Genomic DNA, 18231 nt, shown 5'->3' with positions numbered 1-18231 from the left:
ACAATGGAATCTACATTTCGAATAAGACTTCTTTTTTTTTGAGAAAGTAAACAAAGATAAGATAACAATAACCTAGAAACATAGGCAAAAAATGAAATGCAAATTTCGGGTTTACTTTTATCTGCAGTAATGGTTGAATCATGTATATTTCATTAAAAATAAAGTAATATCGATAAAATGGAGATAAGCAATGGGAACAAAAAAAGCAAACAAATTTAAAAAGCGCATTAAAGAGTCACGATATACTTTCGATTTAGGGATGAAGAATGAAAGGTCCAAGATTCAATTCCACTTAATGTATGTGAAATCTGTGGATGGAGTTCAAAAGAACGGCAGACCCAACTACATGATTTTAGCATCTAATGAATAAAATGCAAGGTCCTATCATAATTTTTTGTGGCCTGAAATCAGACATAATGTAATCATTGCGTAAATTAATTGCAAAAATAAAAAAATAAAGATATTGTTGGTGAGGTCTGGGCTTCGGAAGCAAAGGGTTTCATGTTCGAGATCTGATTCAACTGAAATTTAGTTATATTAATGCCCCGTTTTAAAGCATCACTAGGTCTATTTTGGGATGGACCTCGTAATTTTGAGCCGCGGTCAAATGACGAGGACACCTGAGCTGGCACCCCCTTCCACATCACACCAGAGGGTGGAAGTTTGGTCTCCACGGATTTAACGTGCACCCGGCCAGCTTACACGACGGTTCTTCCATGGAATCGGGTCTCGTACCTAAAACTCTCCGGTTCAGGAGTCGAGACCTTACCACCAGCCCACTGCGACCCTTACAAAGTTTTAGTACCTAGTGCATGTTAAATCCGTCGGGACCAAACGGCCTCCCGTTGATTTGGTGTGGAAGCTTGGAGAGAGGGAGGAATGCCAGCTCAGGTGACGTCCTCGTCATCTGACCGCAGTTAAAAATTAAAAGGTGCGTCCTAAAATATCCCTAATGTTGCTTTTAAGCGGGACGTTAATATAACTAAACTAAATAGAGATGTGGACATTAAAGAAGTTGAAAAAAATGTTAACAAAACTGAAAAACACTAAGAATGCTATCTCCGAATTTTTTTCATATACTTCCTAATAAACTTATTATCAAGCCTCCCTCCCATATAAAACTTTTTATCCTTTGATCGAGATCCGCAAGTACTCAGATTTTTATTGAAAGTTATATATATATATATATATATATATATATATATCGATGCATGCGTAATCTGATAGTCATGTGATTGCGCAATGTGAGTCATGCGAGAACATAATGTTGTTCTGTCGAATTGATATCATGTGATTTAAAAAAAATAATGTACAATTTTTTTCACATCTTCCGAAAGCGACGTATACAGCGAAAGAATGTCAGGGAAATCTGAAATAAGAGATATTCAGGAATCTTCATTCTCATCTCCTTGAATTCGGAAAACATATTATTACTTTCTGGTATATGAAATATAGAAAATCTATCATATCTGTCAAAAAAAATTCAAAACTCGAGATTTTAAAGTATCTTTATGGTTGAGGCCTTCTAAAGTTCGAAAACATATTTTTAAAAAATGTCTATCTCCCGACTATCAACGAAATCCTTTTTTCCGTATTCTTTTTTCCCCCATAGAAAACGCGTTGATAGATTTAATTCGATGTTGTTAGCTATATCATATAAATAAATCATTTTCTCCCCCTATTTAAAAAATCATTTAATTTTAGAGTTCACTGCCTGTCTTGCAAGAGGAAAAAGATTGTGATGGCACAGCTCAACGTTAGACAGTGTTTCAGTTACTACTGAAATGGATAAATTGGGATTTTAGCAGAAAAGGCTGTCTTCCCCTAATACCAGAGAGTCAGAGTTAATAAAAAACTTCAGAACTATAAAAAAACTATAAAAAACTATAAAAAAAAAAAAACTTCAGTGCACGAAGAAACATTTAAAGGAAGTGCTCATGAAAAACAGTTTTTTGGATCAAAATTCTGAAACGAAATTTTTTAGTGATTAAAAGTCAGCTTGCTGCAAAGGTACGTTCTTTGTGTTGAATACTTCAAACAGTGGACGAAAATATGTTCAATGACATTTTCTTGTTTACAGGGGAAGCAATCAGGATTATTATAAAGTACAAATTAATAAATTTGTACAGTACAAAATTGCGGAATCATATTTTTCAGTTAATATATCAGTTGGTTGGCGCATGCAGGGCCACGGTATTATCAATCCAAACTCAGAGTATATGGCTAATGGATGGGACGTTTAGATCAACTATTTGACTTTGTTTCAACAATATTGTCTCTACTATTCACATTTGGATAATACTGGAATAACAGCAGAAAGTCAAATATTGTGGGCAGTTATCTGACTTCATTGACTTTGTTCCTAGTGATCTAAAACTTCAAACTGATAATGATGTGGTGTCCGCGTTACACGGGAAAGGTGGTGGGGCAATATCTTCTGAGGGTAAAGACCCCTGAGCACCCGAGGGCAGAGGTCTGACTTCTAGCTCATATGAAGTTGATACTTGCTTGCACAACCCCTTATTACAGCGGGGATCTTTCACACACCTCACAGATAGAGCACAGGGGAGGGAACAACTATGCCCGAACTAAGACTCGAATTTGGGACGCCCAGATCCCGGAGAAGATACGCTACCTCTAGGCCAGGACGCCGGCAAAATTTCAAATTCTAAATGATATATGCCTGGTATTCGCATCCTGATTGATTAATCAATACAACTTTATATTTTCGTTGAAAGAAGCTAAAAAACTACTCAACTTCATCTTTGCGATACAGAGGAAAATAACAACAATGGCGACTTCCAAAGGCGCTAATACGTACAATCGGTTGAATTGGGAAGATGCCGTAAGTTAAGCCGACATTAAATTATAAATTAGTTTTTAATTTACTTATATTTGTTATTTACATTATTTTGCATTATAAACCATTGATGGAATATTTTGTTACAGGATTTTCCCGTTTTATGCCAAACATGTCTGGGCGACAATCCATATATTCGGATGGTAAGTTTCCTGATTTATGCCTGGTTATTATTGTAAGTTTACTGATTTTTTTTTCAGTTTCAATTTTATTTTGCTCATTAAGTGAAATCCATTGTTTATGAATGTTTTTTTGCCGATATGATAGTATTGTAAATTGTTTTACGTCGACATTTTTGTAATTTACTGATGATTTCATAGAATGTCCAAAAGGATAAAATAAGTAAATCCTAGTTTATCTTGTTCTTTACTGCAGACTACTATAACACAGATGTAAAAATAAAAACCTTTGTTAAAACTAAATTATTTTACTGGTATATATATGTTAATGATCTATGTTACCACATTTTAGTTAAGCTTTATTTTTTTTATTGGATTGCATGTAAAAACTGGTTCAGAAAATAATATTAATTGTGTAGAATCCTTTTTTAGTTTATAAAATTTTAGTTTTGTACATATTTGCATTTCAAGTTTAATTATGAAATGGCATTTGTAATTAAATGACACCTTTAAATTAATTATTTTAATTCATGGATGTAATAATGGTTATAACTCTGTCCCAGTTTTTCTCTGAAGGGGAAAAAAACCCACCTACTCTTATTACTAGTTAAACTGACTGAATATTTTAAACTTTTTCTCTTGAATAAAATGCTGTACTAATCATGGTAAAAGTGAATTATAGTGTGCCCCCTGCTTCGACAATAATGCCAAGTCGCCAATAAAGATGGCAGACAAAATAAACAAATACTTCACGGAACAATTACGGTTACCATTTCCCACCATATAATTAGGATTTTTTAACTTAATAAAAAACATCCTACGGCTTTGCTAGCAGCGGGAGCGGGAACCTATTAGCTTCGCTAGCACATTAAACGTAAGGACTGTGTGGATAACAGAAACAGTACATAACCAAAAGAATGGAGAAAGAAGCAATCGGAACATTCTCCATACAAAATTTCAAATAAGCATCTTTTTCCCAACTTGATCAACTCATAAAAAAATATATTCCACTCACCCTTTATCCATTCTGCCGGTTCGATATCAAATCATTCTCAATAATTTCAAACAGGCATCCTTTCTTAACTTCATCAACTCATAATATATATATATACATATTTAACTCACCCGTCATCCATTCTACAGGTTCGAAATACTCCCGAGATAACAAGTTAGGAAGGGAACCAACCATTAGAACACCAAAAGAATTATGAGAACTGCAAAGAATTCCATTGTTGCTGTCTTTTAAAGTGAGAATGCAGATGATTTTTTAAAGTGCATACTGACAATTAAAAATTGCAAAAGAATTTAAATATTTTCTGTTGTGTATTCACATTAAAAAAAGAAAGAAGAAAATAACTTTTAATTATACGCTTAACTTTCTTTATTTAATAAACTTTTAATTATAATAAAGAACAAAATTAAAATCTTTAATCCATATTTTTTAAATATTTTTAATTTAACATTTTTCATAATATAGTTATAGTTTATGTACAATTCAACCATTGCAAAAAGTAATAAACAAAACAGCATTAGGGTTGCTAGAATAGCGTTCCGATGCGTTGCATATTGGTGACAAACTCAGGGGCACACTATTCTTCACTTTATCTCTAATCATTTCAGTACATTTGTGGACTTGTATTCAGTTAATGAACCATTTATCAATTTTCTATTTTAGAGTGTTGCCAAGAATAAGGATAATCTTCTCTCTACTCTTTTTTGGTCTTAATCTTTATGGAACCTTCAATCTATCTCTTTTATCACGCAGTGACTTGAAGGAAAGCGTGAATACAGTTACATATGAATAAATGTTTCAAACTTTGCTTTCAAATGACTTTTGAAATGCATTTTTAATAAGGTGTAGAATGAATTACAGACTGAATAATTTATTGCAACTGATGTGTTATAAAATATATCAGCATTTTCAAAATCACTCTTAGCTCTGGTGTTTCCATTCCAAACATAATGAATTTATTAATTGAATTTAAAGTAAAAATTATAAAGTTAATTCCTTAGCATTAATAAATTTACTATATTATTAAGTAAAATCATTTTCCTCCTATATGAAAAATTCATTTTCATTTGCAATTTACTTACAGACCAAAGAGCGGTTTGGAAAAGAATGCAAAATTTGTTCTCGTCCTTTTACTGTTTTCCGGTGGTGCCCTGGATCAAGAATGAGATTTAAAAAGACTGAAGTTTGTCAGACTTGTAGTAAACAAAAGAATGTTTGCCAGACATGTTTACTGGACCTTGAGTATGGTATATATCTATATATTTCTTTTAATTGTTATTGACACTTTACTGCATGCTATTTTATTGCTTTATTTTTAACATTTTATTATTCAACATCTTTGATTATTAATAATGAAAAAATTTATATATTTTTTTTTACATGTGTAATGTTTAAGCTCTTTATTATTTGACAGTTCCAAAAAAAAATACTGCTTTAAGCTATTGTATTTCTTTATAAAATGGTCTTATTTTCTGACTATACTTCCATGAATATGAAAACTGTAACTCTGGCTGGTCTAAGACAGAAATGATAATGATTATTAAATTGTTCTAATCATTAGAACCAGATTTTCTTCTTTTATGCCATTGTTCTACTCTAAAACATATCTAAAGATGCAAAATTATGATAAATTATTGATGGTAAAATTGTAATGAATTATTCAGGATTTAAAGGAATTCAATCTCGCATTTTGCTTCTTATCTCTCCCCTTCCCTTGTGCTTGTTTAACAGTATGCATATAAACACATTGATACATATAAACTGCAATTGGATAAAGATCATTCACTGTCTGGTAAGAATTAAAATTTATTTTACATATAAGGGATTAATATATTATGATTACTAATTCATAATACTTGTTATTATATTATTATTACTTATAGTTATTAATATTTAAGTATTTTTAATGAATTATTATTTTACTTTGACTGACTGGTATTGAAATTGAATACTGCATCCTAATGTATTGTCACATTTATTATTAATGTAAGAAACAAAATGAGTATAATATGTTTAAATATGTATCATAGCATGTTTTAAAGAAGTTTCAGTAGTTATTGAACTGAAATTGACAATGTGAGAAAAAGCTATATGTCTTATTATACCCAAGTAAATAGTGCAGAATTTGAACCTAGGGGAATTAAAATTATTTGATACATTCAAGAAGAATTTAATTTTAAGTATAAGTTATTTGCATTGAATATAATGAAAATTTAGTTATTGAAACTGCCTTTAACTATAAGATGGATTGAAACATGGATTATGCCATTAATTATTTATGGAGCTGCTTTTAGCTTCTGCTCCATCGAGAATATCAAAAAATGTACTTCCTTCAAAGTAATAAAGATCTAATATTTTTATAAGGAACTTAAGAAATAAAGAATATTAACTTTTTTTTTGTTTGTTTGTTTCACTTTTAACTACAAAGTTAAGTTCCAAATAATTATTGGAGGGTTTCATTTCTATTGCTTTTTTTCAGGTTTACCTGTTCAAGTTCGTGATTATGCAATGAATTTAAAAGATGAAATTCCAAAGTCAGAAGTTAATCGAGAATATTACTCTCAAAACATGGAACGAGAGGTTAGTTTTAATTTTTATATCAATAATTACATTATAAAATACTTTTACTTTATGCAAAAAAAAAAAAAAAAGAAAAAAAAAGCAACATGAATTTTTGTGGGTTTTTTTTAGGGAGGACTTTAGTTTAAGTTAAACTCTCACCCCTTTGCTCTTATTATTCTTTTCAAAAAATAAAGCATCTTTAATATTATTTGTTGTCTGGAGAGCTTCATCTGGAAATTTGCATTTTAAATTCTAATATTTAATTTTATTTTCCCATTACGACTGGGAAAATCAGCATAAAATAATGATTTGAGATAATTTTTTTTGCAGTTTACTATGAGAAATATATACCTCTTTTTTGAAGTTTACTATAAGAAATTATATTTATATTATATACCTCTTACGTTCTATATTCATTCTTTCGATATACATTTTCTCTAAAGCTGTCATTTATTGTGATGATAAAATAGTCTTTTTTATTTTTCAATAAAGTTTTCTGATTCTTGTTGATAAATATAATTGTCATAATAATAATCTCATCATTAGTTTATTAGATTTTGATGTCTTATTTTTCTTGTGTACTGAAAATAACAAATTTCTTAAAAATCCATTATGAAATTTCATTAATATTTAATCGAAACCATTCTCGCTTTTGAAATACATAGTTATTAAAGAATCGCACATATTTTTTTAAGTATGATATTTCTTGTTCATTTTTTAAATCATAAACTGAATTCAAGTTATTGGAATTTTATCTTACCCAAATATTTTTTTTATTTACCTAAATTGATAAATATCAAATTATTTTGATAAATATTTTATTATTATTCCACATTTTGATTTATTTATCCACTTTTAATATGCATAATTTTTTTAGTGCAAATGCTATTTAATGCTCTAATGTTTTAATCATTTTTTAAAAAATCATTTCATATTTTGATTAATTTATCCATGTTTATGTAGTTTATAATATTATTATACAAAATACAGCCAACATAATATACCTCATACATTATGTTGCTTTTTTTTATTTGTTTATTTTTTATTTATACTTTGTCATTTTTCAAATATTTTACTGTCATTTCATATTTTGGTCTATTTTCTATATTTATTATTTATAGTTTTTAAAAATTATTATTATAAATGCTATTTTCATGTATGTAGATAGCAAATGCGGAAGGAAGTCAGCCATATGGAGCCCTTGCTAAAGCTCAAACACCAAGTGATCTGCTAATGAAACTGGCTCGAACAACTCCTTATTACAAAAGAAACAGACCTCATATATGCAGCTTTTGGGTTAAAGGTGAATGCAAGCGTGGAGAAGAATGTCCATATAGGTAATTATTTCATCTAGATTTGAAAACATTTAATCTCCATAACATATTAGTAATTTTGTGATTATCTGGTGGGACTCTTATCCTGTTGACAATATCTTGAATATGATTGTTACATATTAATAAACAAAAGTTCTCATAGAAAATGTGGTGTACAAGAAAATTGTTTTTACATTTATTATTAAACTTTAGATATACTAAATATATATATAGCTGTAATATATATTCAGTACATCTAAAATGCACTAATAGTTATCTACAATTAGTACACTGTTTCTACAATACACAGTTTCATAAAAGGTTTATTTCTTTGCAGTGGAATCTTGTCCATTTGTAATGATAATGAACATTCAAATCAAAATAAAATTAGTTAGAAACAAATCCTGATCTTTTATCGAACCCTTTACTGTACTTGACATAACTTGTTTTATTTTTTTCTGAATGATGTTGTTGCTAAATGTATAATAGCAGTATTATTATTAAATAGAAGAAAGTCTCCAATAAAGATGATTTAGGCATGAAAATGTGTATCTTTTTTACTTGATGCAAATCTTGTTTCTGTTATTTCAAAAAATAATTGTATTGATTTAGTGAATTATTCAACAAAATAATGGTGGAGGAGCAATTAAAATGTATTATTTTACTGATTTGTGAAAGTTGTACTGATACTGTAACCTGCTAAAAAACTACATTATTACAAGGGAAAGCTCCAGAATGTTTGACCTCTCATCTTGTCAGACTATCGAAGGTGAACAATTCTCCTGTAATTCAGGTTCATTGTTCTAGCTGAGTGATTAAATGTGGTGAGCTTTCGAGCTGTGTCATTTCTACAGACTCTGCCATTATAATTCATGCATTTGCATTTTGGAATTTTATAAATACACTACTTAATGCATTTAAATTTGTGGATTTTTTTTTTAATTTTTTTTTTATGAATAATATGTAGTGCTATAATATTAAATTTCTGTGTAAGGTTTCATCCCTCTTTAGATTGTTGACTTAATATAGTATATAATTGTCATGTGTAGCTTTAATTTCACTTATATTGATTGTTAATATTAATTATTCAAATAATATTGATTATGTTGATATATCTGTAAATTAGAGATTGTCATTTGTTTTTGATCATATGTTGAATGCTATATATTAAGTAAGCAGGTGAGCTCAAAACCAATTTGCTAAGTGATTAAGACATTGCATGGATGAAGGACATCAATCTGAATAGAAAATTGTTCCTCAAAATATATGTTTTACCCACTTTATTAAAAAAATTGGTAAATATGCTTTTCAGCAACAAATTATTTGCTGTGGTCGAGTTGAAGGCTGGAGGTTTTCTTCATTTCTAAGCAATATGCAAGTTTTTGATTGCTTTCATACAGAAAAATTTCATTCAACTAAACTCAAATAATTTAAAAGAAGAGTTTGTGCAAGAGTTTACGTGTTAATAAAAATGTTGTTTTTAAATTTGGGGAGATATTCATTATCGGTGATTGTTTTACTGTTTTTTTTTAACACTTTTATAATTCTATTTCTTTGTCGCTGAAGGGTGAGGCTTATAAATTTTTGCATGAAAACACATATTTTTTTGGGGTATTTTTTAAATGTTAAATAAACTTTATAAGTGCTATAAATTTTATTTAGTTATATATATGTTTATAAATTTCTTGATTACTATGTCACATATATATTATTTGTGTTCTTATCATATTTTTATTATTCCATTTTCATATACATCTTATTAAATGTAATAGATTGAAACCTGACCAGTTATAGTTGGAAAAATGTTAATATTTTTTAACTCTTAAAATTTACATCTTTTTTTTGCAAATTTATTTAATTGGCAATTACTTTAATAATCATTTAATCAATCTGCTCACACCCCCTTCCTCCTGTTAGTCCAGTAGGCCTGGGGTGTTGGCTTAATTGGTTATCTGTCACTGGGATTTGCTGTAAATCTTCAATTTATAATTTTAAGCTAACCAAAAGAATCGGTTATAATTTTTATTATAAAATTATTGATTTTTTTAAAAAAATTGTTTATTGTAGGCATGAAAAACCTACTGATCCAGATGATCCATTAGCTGATCAGAACATTAAAGATAGGTATTACGGTGCAAATGACCCAGTTGCTGATAAACTTCTTCGAAGAGCGTCTGCAATGCCTAAATTAGAACCTCCTGAAGATAAGACAATAACTACTTTATATGTGGGAAATCTCGGAGAGAAAATAACTGAGAAAGAATTGAAGTATGTATAATTTATCTATCACTATGATACATTTTACTCATATATTTCAAATTATTTAATCGCTGTTGGAGAATCAATATATTTTAAAGTATTGCTATTTAACTGACATGTTTGAATAGGAGTTAAATATTTTTATATGGGAATTTTAATGATTTAACTACTAAATGTGTTTGTTCTGATTTGTGACTTTCATCAATTATTCATTTCTAAATTTACTGTTTACATACTATTAATAATTAGTGCAAGCTAACATTTATCAGCATAAAGATTCATCAAATAACATTAATAGAAGATATAGATAGGGGGAGCTGCCAGCTGAGGTGTCATCTTCGTCATCTGATCGTGGTTCAAAATTATGAGGTCCATCCCAAAATAGCCCTAATGTTGCTTTAAAATGGGATGTTAATATAACTAAATTGAACTAAACTCAGAAGATATAATTCTGTTTGTAAAAAAATGTCTTCATAAATATTTTTTTCAACTCTACCTAACTTTAGTGATCAGATGATTTACTGGGAATATTGTTTTTCTTTACTTTCAGTTGAATCTTTTATACATGATTTAATATTCAGTCAACCTAAACTTGGCAGTAATGTAAGAAAAGCTATAGATAGTACATAATTTTTTATGTTAAATTTTATGTAACATTAGAATTTCCCATTTATTATTGTTGGATATTATACAATATTTTTGCATTTTTAAATAAATCAAACGGTTTTAATCATCAGTAATTGTATGTGTATTTTTCCAGTTTTATACCATCATCACAAATCTAGTGACACACATCCTGTTAATGATCAAAATACCATCATTAATTATATAAATCTGATTTATTTAATATTTTAAAGTTTTCTTATTTGTAATTGACAACTGCAGAAATTGAAATGATTATAATTGTGGTGGTATCATAAATGTTTTGTAAATAAATAAAAAAAATAAAAAAAGTTGTTCATAATTTTATTGTGTGTATTCTAAGAAATCGGTCCTTGTTGATGGCATAGAGATAGTATTTTATAAATATTCATATTGTAATGGATATGTTTTCAGAAGTCCAGCATTTTCCGATTTGGTTTAAGATGCGCTGCTTTAGATTCTATAATAAAATTAATAATGTGTCATTTGATGCAGATTGTCTGAAAAATATTTTTCTTATTTAAAATTTTAAAAAAGTCTTTTAACTTTTTGTATTTAATAATGAAAGTGTGAAGTTTTTTCCCCCTTTCTCCTTGAAACAGTTTAGAACATTAGCTGTATGGATCATTCATAATGTGTGCAAATAATTAATATATTGAATTAATAAGAGGTTTTTAACATTAGAAAATGGATGGCTTTTGATTGTGGTTCAAGACTTATGCTATATTCTAGTTATAGTTTTAAATTTAAATTATTATATACTATCCTGTATCAAGAATCCTTATTGAAACAGCAGTGACAATTTTTGACCAAATGTTTGTTATTCAGTATTCATTTCATTAAAAAAAAAAATGTTGATCTTAATTTATTGAATTTAACTTCTTCCATCTTAACACTATGCTCTCCAGTGACATCACAGTGGTGTTATACGTAAAGTATTGCTCAACGGCTGGCAACACGACAGGGGTATTGTACATAAAGTATCGCTAAGCGATGAGATTAATAAAACTTGACAATTCATAATCTCCTGATCACCTCAAAAACTGCCAGCGACAAATTAAGTAATCCTAATTAGTACTGCCGATAGCAAGCAAGGAAATTTTCATGAGACATGTAGATAGCAAAGTGTCAATAATGATTTAGATTTGTCATGAGCTTTAATTGGCCATCTAAGTAGTAAAGTGCTTTTAATGATCAACTGTACAATAGAGAAAAGATATATACTTATCATGCAATTAAAACTAAGTAGTGCACTTTGTATAAATATGCACAAAAAATGTAAAAACAATTGCAATGCAAATGAGTTTTTCTAACACTTTTAAGTGTAAGGAATTAAGGGCAAGAAATTAATGTATATTTGTTATTTTTTAAGGTAGTTTTACTCCTTGTGTATTCAGTTACTTGTATTATATTCTTTGAGATGCATTAATTGATAATGTATGAATAATTAAATTGAAAAATATTTGCAATTAAATATTATTAATATGTGAATGAGCTTTATTAATAACCTGAAAACTATTATGCATCAAACTTGAAGTTTTTTTTTTTTTTCCTTTACAGGGATCATTTTTATCAGTATGGTGAAATTCGTTCAGTAACTCTTCTAAATAAGCAACAGTGTGCATTTATACAATTTACTACAAGACAGTCGGCTGAAATGGCTGCTGAGAAAGCATTTAATAAATTGATTTTGAGCGGTCGACGGCTGACAATCAAGTGGGGCAGATCCCAAGCTAAACTTTCTACTGGGGGATCAAAAGAAGTAGAAAATAAGAATTTAGAACCAGTGCCAGGTCTACCTGAAGGTAACAAACAAAAGTTAATTTTAGTGCTTACATGAAATTATAAGGGTTGCCAAATGAAAAGTGGACAAGTTGAATGAAAAGAATACCTTTCTTGGAAGTCAAAAGAATTTGCCATGGGCATTTTCACACAGGTCCCTTAGGTAGCTGGTGTATACTTTTGCTCAAGAAAGATGGTCACTTTTTGAGGAAGTCCTGCATAGCTTCTTTCACTTTGCCAACCAAATGAAAACTTATCTCCTGTAATCCTCTCTTAAGTGGCCCAAAGATGTGGAATTCACAGGGTGACCGATTCAGATTGTGTGGTGGGTGTTCCAATACTTTCCTACATAATTTTTTTAAGGCCGTCTGGGTTTTACGGGAGACGTTTGGACTAGCATTGTCATTAGAGAAGAATCAATTGTTGAGTCAGAGTACTGCATTATTGTGTTGAATTCATAGTATTCTCTTGGTGTGGGAAATCTGTCAAAAGGGGTCGATGGCAATTGATGAATCAGAAAACATGCGACAGAGCATTGTCCCAATCTGGACGCATCTGTGTAGTACAACTTTACTTTCAACTAGTTTTCTCTAATACGAACAGTTTTCACTGATGAACGCTGTATATAGTGCACATCTCCTACTACGATTTATATCCCTGTTCGGTAACATTTCTATAACTGCAGTTATTCTGATGCAATCACAAGTATCCACTTTTCATTTGGGCATCCCTTATACAACCATATTTGCTTATTTAAAGAAATTAGTACTTCATTCTTCTTCTGCATTGTTTTAAAACATTATATAAATAATATAAGCTTTTGACTGAATAAAACTTATTTGTATGAGAGTTTATGTTCTTCCTTGTTTTGAAATACTTATCTGAAATGCACCAATAAAAGTATGAAAGTGTGTATAATTCAAAAAGTAAAAGTAAGTTTTAAATGTTTAATTTCTTTTTTTGTTTTAAAGAAACATGTGTTATTCAAACAATTGGATTAATATTTTGTATTTTCTGACAATGTTACATTGTCTAAAAGTAATGAACACACTGTATTCACTCTGTTGGATTAATCATTAATGTCTTCAGTTGCCATTTTTTTTGTGATAATTATATTTTCCAATTTAAGAATGGAAGTTTAATCAATTTTAAGAATGGAAGTTTTAATTTTCTTCTTTGATTTGTTATAATGCAGCTAAAAAAAACCTTTTTTTATTCTAAAACTAATGTTTAAAATTTTTTTGGTACTTGTGTATTACTCATTTGCAAATAACGATAAACTAACATGCATCTGTTGTGAATTTTTCTGGTAATAAATCATTGAATGCAATAAAAAAGATATTTAATTGCAATAAATAAGACATTTAATTTGGAATTTAATTAATTTAAATCATTCTTGACTTTTGAAATTCTTAATATATTGTTGAAAAGCATTTATTATTGGAATTTATTTTGTCTAATATAAAGTTATAAAAAAATTCTTATTTCTGAGTTGTTTTTCTTAGTTAACTATGACTTATTTCCCCAATTACCACTAATGTATAATTTATTAATACCCTTAATTCACCCAATTTACTCCATTCAATTAAAAAAAATAATTTTTTACTTTGAAAATAAATATAATACTGTGTATTCTATAACAGAAGGTGTTATAATACTTCTTTACTCTAGTAACAAAAGGTGTATAAATGAAGGTACACATCTGAAAGATAATAATTTGAGCAGATTCTCTTTTTGGAGTACGATTGTAGAAAGAACTCTCTAACTGCAATGTAGTGAACTGGTGCTGCTTTGTTGTACAATTAACGATTTGTTGCTTGCCCATGAATTGTTGCTTTTTGCAAGTGTTATCTTATGTATGTCGTGGCTGTATTTTACAATTGGCATTTTGTGTTTTCTCATAGAATACAGCATTATTAGCTTTTATCAAGCATTTTGAACATCTCATTGCACACATTCCTTAACAATACAAAATTATAACCAAATTCTTTTAACATTATTATGGTGAATATGTTATTTAATCATAATTTTTTTAACATATAGCTGTTTATTAACATATTTAAATGTATATTTTTAGCTCTACCACCTCCACCAGAAGAGTTAGCCAATAATTATTTCAATCTCCCACCAACTCCCACCATCTTACCTACTGCTGGAGCTCTTCCACCAGCACCTCCACTTCCACCTTATCCTCCGCCTATGACAATGATTGGAGGACCTCCACCGTTAGGTATGAGTTTTATTTATTTATTATGAAAATATGTTTGTAATTGTATGGATTTCGATAATTATTAATATATGAACTATCTAACTATATGTCTATTTGTTGTCATAATCTAATAAAAATCAAAAGTTATTACTTTTGGCTTAAACTTATCAGACTTAAATGTATGAGAATTTTTTAACTCTTTGTTAAGTATAGGTGCTTTATTTTATACTAGTGAAATAATCTATAAGATTGCATGCTATCTTTTAAAATTTTTATTTTAACTGCAGTAGAATGATTCTGTAACTTTTGCTTTTTTAAAAAAATGATATAATTCCATATTGAGAATGTGCAGTCTTACTGATTCAATTAAGAATTCAAAATATACTTGAAATGTTTAGAGATTTTGTGTAATTTTTGTATTGAATTATATCATTTTTGAATGATTCAAGGTGATAAATTCAAGAAGCTATAAATCAATATCTTTATGATGCTCGAGCAAGCTGATTAAGTTGCTAAACTAATTTTTAAAATATAAGTATTAAATATGGATTTTTTTGTACATATTATTCTTTTCACTCTGTAATTAATTATGTTGTAAATCAAATATTATAGATAACCATGAAAATATTTAAGGCTATAGAATTGATTTATATTTGTTTGGATATAAATTTAATTTCCATTGAAAAAACATACATTTGACACTTTTGTAAGTGTGATATGTTTTATCTTTTTTCAACTTCCTTCTGGCCTTGTTTTTCTTTTTTTTCCCATCTCAAATTTTGTTTATTTTTCATTCTGTAATGACAAAGCTGTATTGGTATATCATTAGAAATATTTTTAAAAATAGAAAACAATTTTGTGATGTAAAGATGGCTTTGACATCTGAGAATTAAATAAAAATATTTTATATATAATGTTTAAGAGAACATTTACAGATTTATTTTCGTATAAAAACCTTTGAAATTAAATTTAGAATTTAAACATCACTTGTATAGCCAACTTCATATATAATATGCTTGAAAAATAATTTATTATTACACCATTTTTGAATCAAAATTTGTGATCCATATGTAAATTATTGAAAGAAAACAATAATATACAGATTTTTTGTAGAATTCAATAAGAAGTAGAATTTTTCTTTTTCTTATGTATTCTCCAAATGTGCCATTTTCCCTTTATTTGACAGCAATTAAAGTGTGCACTAAATTTACCTAGCATACTAAACTTATGCTATAAATTTCATATTTCATGCTATTTACATGCTATTGGTGTGCAATGTTTGCAATGTTTACATGCAATGTTTGTTGCTGGCAATTGAATTATACTCTTGGAGACTGTTTGTTTTCAGCCGCTTTGTTTCTAATTAAGGATAAAAGGAATAAAAGCACATAGGTTGTATGTAAACATTGGGAGATTTACAACCATTTGCCAGTTGGATAATTAAAAACCAAGAAATGCAATTGATTTTCTTGTTTGAGAACACCAGTTCTAAGATCCAATCAAAGAACATTTGGGCAATTCCTTGTTCCTATTGTTTCATATTTTTGACATATAAACAATCTGTTTCTATTATTTAAATTTCTTGGCAAAAACTGAATGTTTGCATTATAATAAGATATTTCTTAATCATTTTTTATTAGTGGGTGAAGTTTAAGTTTGAAATGTGATAGAGTGTGTTCATATTTTTATATAAAGGAAACTCAGATTTTTTAAAAAGAAAACTTAGGTCATGAAAGTTTTTACTGTGATATCTATTTTTCTATTCTGATATTTCTTTAATGATAAAATTAATTTGTTTGACTGTTTTAAATTTCATTTAATTAAAAAAATTGCTGACTTTTGCAATAATAGGAAAATTACATTTGGAGAACTGTAGTTAATATATATAAAGATTTCAATATAGACATTTCTGAAGAAAATTGCAGCAATTCCAAAAAACGATAAAAATATATTGTTTTAAACAAATAATTTCGTATTATAGTGTTCCAAATGGCTTTTAAACAATCAAAGACAATAAAGGAAATAAATGCTGGTTTTTCTGTCTGGAATAATATTTTCAGATTAAATTTTGTTATTTTAATACATGATCAGTTTGGAATATATAGTACTAATTAGTAAGTATCATTTGCTTACAAATTGTAGAAAGAATGTCAAATTACTGCCTGGACACTTTATAATCGCAAAATGAAAATTATGAAAAATTACAATGAAATATCCCACTGCAAATTTCACATTTTGAGGATATATAACTCTTACTATTATAGAAAACTGACACTTTGCTATTCATTGTTCAGTGAAATTCCCATTTTTTTTTTTTTTTTTTTTTTTTCTTGTCTGTATTTTCATACAAAAATAATATTTCAGGAAGGAGCAGCAATGTATATAAAGGGATCCATTTAAACAAGTTTTAAGCATTGCTTGATGGTGAAGTTAAGTTTAATTAAAAATACAACTAAATTTCATTTTTTAAAATTAAAATCGAGCTTTAAACTATTTAACATTAAAATTTATGCATATGCCCCATAACAATGGAAAAGAAGCCACATTAAAATATCAATAAGGACAAAAAAATGGTTAAAGTTTCAATTCAGCATTGAAATGTATTATTGTAAAATGCACTTAAAATAATTTTTTAAAAATTAGAAAAAATTTATACTGCAAAAAATTGGCTTAGTTGGTAAAATAATTATTAATTAATATGAAAATGTTTGTGTTGTAAATGTTCTTTGGAAATTATATTAGAAAAATTCCAAAATATTGCTTAATATTTCTTAATTAATTAAAATTCTAATAATTTCCTAAACTATTTGATGAGTCAAAAATATTAAATAAAATATTTAATGAGTCAAATTTTAATAGACATTAATGATATGTTATTTTAATAATCTTACACCTATTCTGTTTATAGTCTACATGAACTAATTAATAAAAGTTAAATACTTTTATTGTATTATGTACACAATATATTCAGTTTCTTATTTATATCTATTTTTTAAAAAAATCTTTTAATTAGGTATGGGTTTTGCTATGCCACCTCCACCACCACCTCTTCAATTCATCCGTCCTCGTCCAACGACCTTGCCTCCTCCTGGTATCATGCCTCCTGGATTGCGCCCTCCTGGCTCATATCCTCCTCCTCCGGGACAGTCATCGGCACCGTCGTCAGGTTCCTCTGAAGAAACGATTTCTCCACCAAAACCAGTGATTCATTATCCTTCGCAAGATCCACAGAGAATGGGATCCACAGGTGCACCGGTTAAATCATGAGTGAAATCCTATAGATAGGACTGTAATGATGTGCATATTTTTGTATGAATGACTTGTACAAATTATAATTATGCCTTGTTGTACTGTCAAGCACTGTTTGCTTTATGTTGTGTCGTCAATGATATAAAAAGAATTATAAAAATGATGTTAAAATAATTGTTTCTTTATTGTTTATTATTACCTTTAGTGACCAGTTGGTTTTCTGG

At 28.5% G+C, this 18231-nt stretch overlaps 1 protein-coding gene across 1 annotated transcript; it reads left to right on the top strand.

Moving 5' to 3' along the window:
* The first annotated feature begins 2706 nt into the window (after positions 1-2706).
* On the top strand, positions 2707-18182 carry LOC129961982 (pre-mRNA-splicing factor RBM22-like). The gene is made up of 9 exons (XM_056075636.1): positions 2707-2845; positions 2950-3003; positions 5076-5238; positions 6471-6571; positions 7718-7890; positions 9934-10134; positions 12328-12572; positions 14627-14779; positions 17772-18182. The coding sequence occupies exons 1-9, from the start codon at positions 2792-2794 to the stop codon at positions 18023-18025; spliced, it is 1398 nt and encodes a 465-aa protein (XP_055931611.1). The 5' UTR covers positions 2707-2791; the 3' UTR covers positions 18026-18182.
* Positions 18183-18231: the final 49 nt, after the last annotated feature.

Source organism: Argiope bruennichi, chromosome 2 (genome assembly GCF_947563725.1).
Source record: "Argiope bruennichi chromosome 2, qqArgBrue1.1, whole genome shotgun sequence".
Lineage (NCBI taxonomy): Eukaryota > Metazoa > Arthropoda > Arachnida > Araneae > Araneidae > Argiope > Argiope bruennichi.
The sequence above is the reverse complement of the archived record's forward strand: the minus strand, read 5'-3'. Positions and strand labels throughout refer to the sequence as shown.

Bases quoted from the DNA above. Each gene is read 5' to 3' on its own strand.
- LOC129961982 (XM_056075636.1), top strand. From the start codon at position 2,792: ATGGCGACTTCCAAAGGCGCTAATACGTACAATCGGTTGAATTGGGAA. The intron at 3,004-5,075 runs GTAAGTTTCCTG...ATTTACTTACAG, and splicing joins ACAATCCATATATTCGGATG to ACCAAAGAGCGGTTTGGAAA. The intron at 7,891-9,933 runs GTAATTATTTCA...TGTTTATTGTAG, and splicing joins GGAGAAGAATGTCCATATAG to GCATGAAAAACCTACTGATC.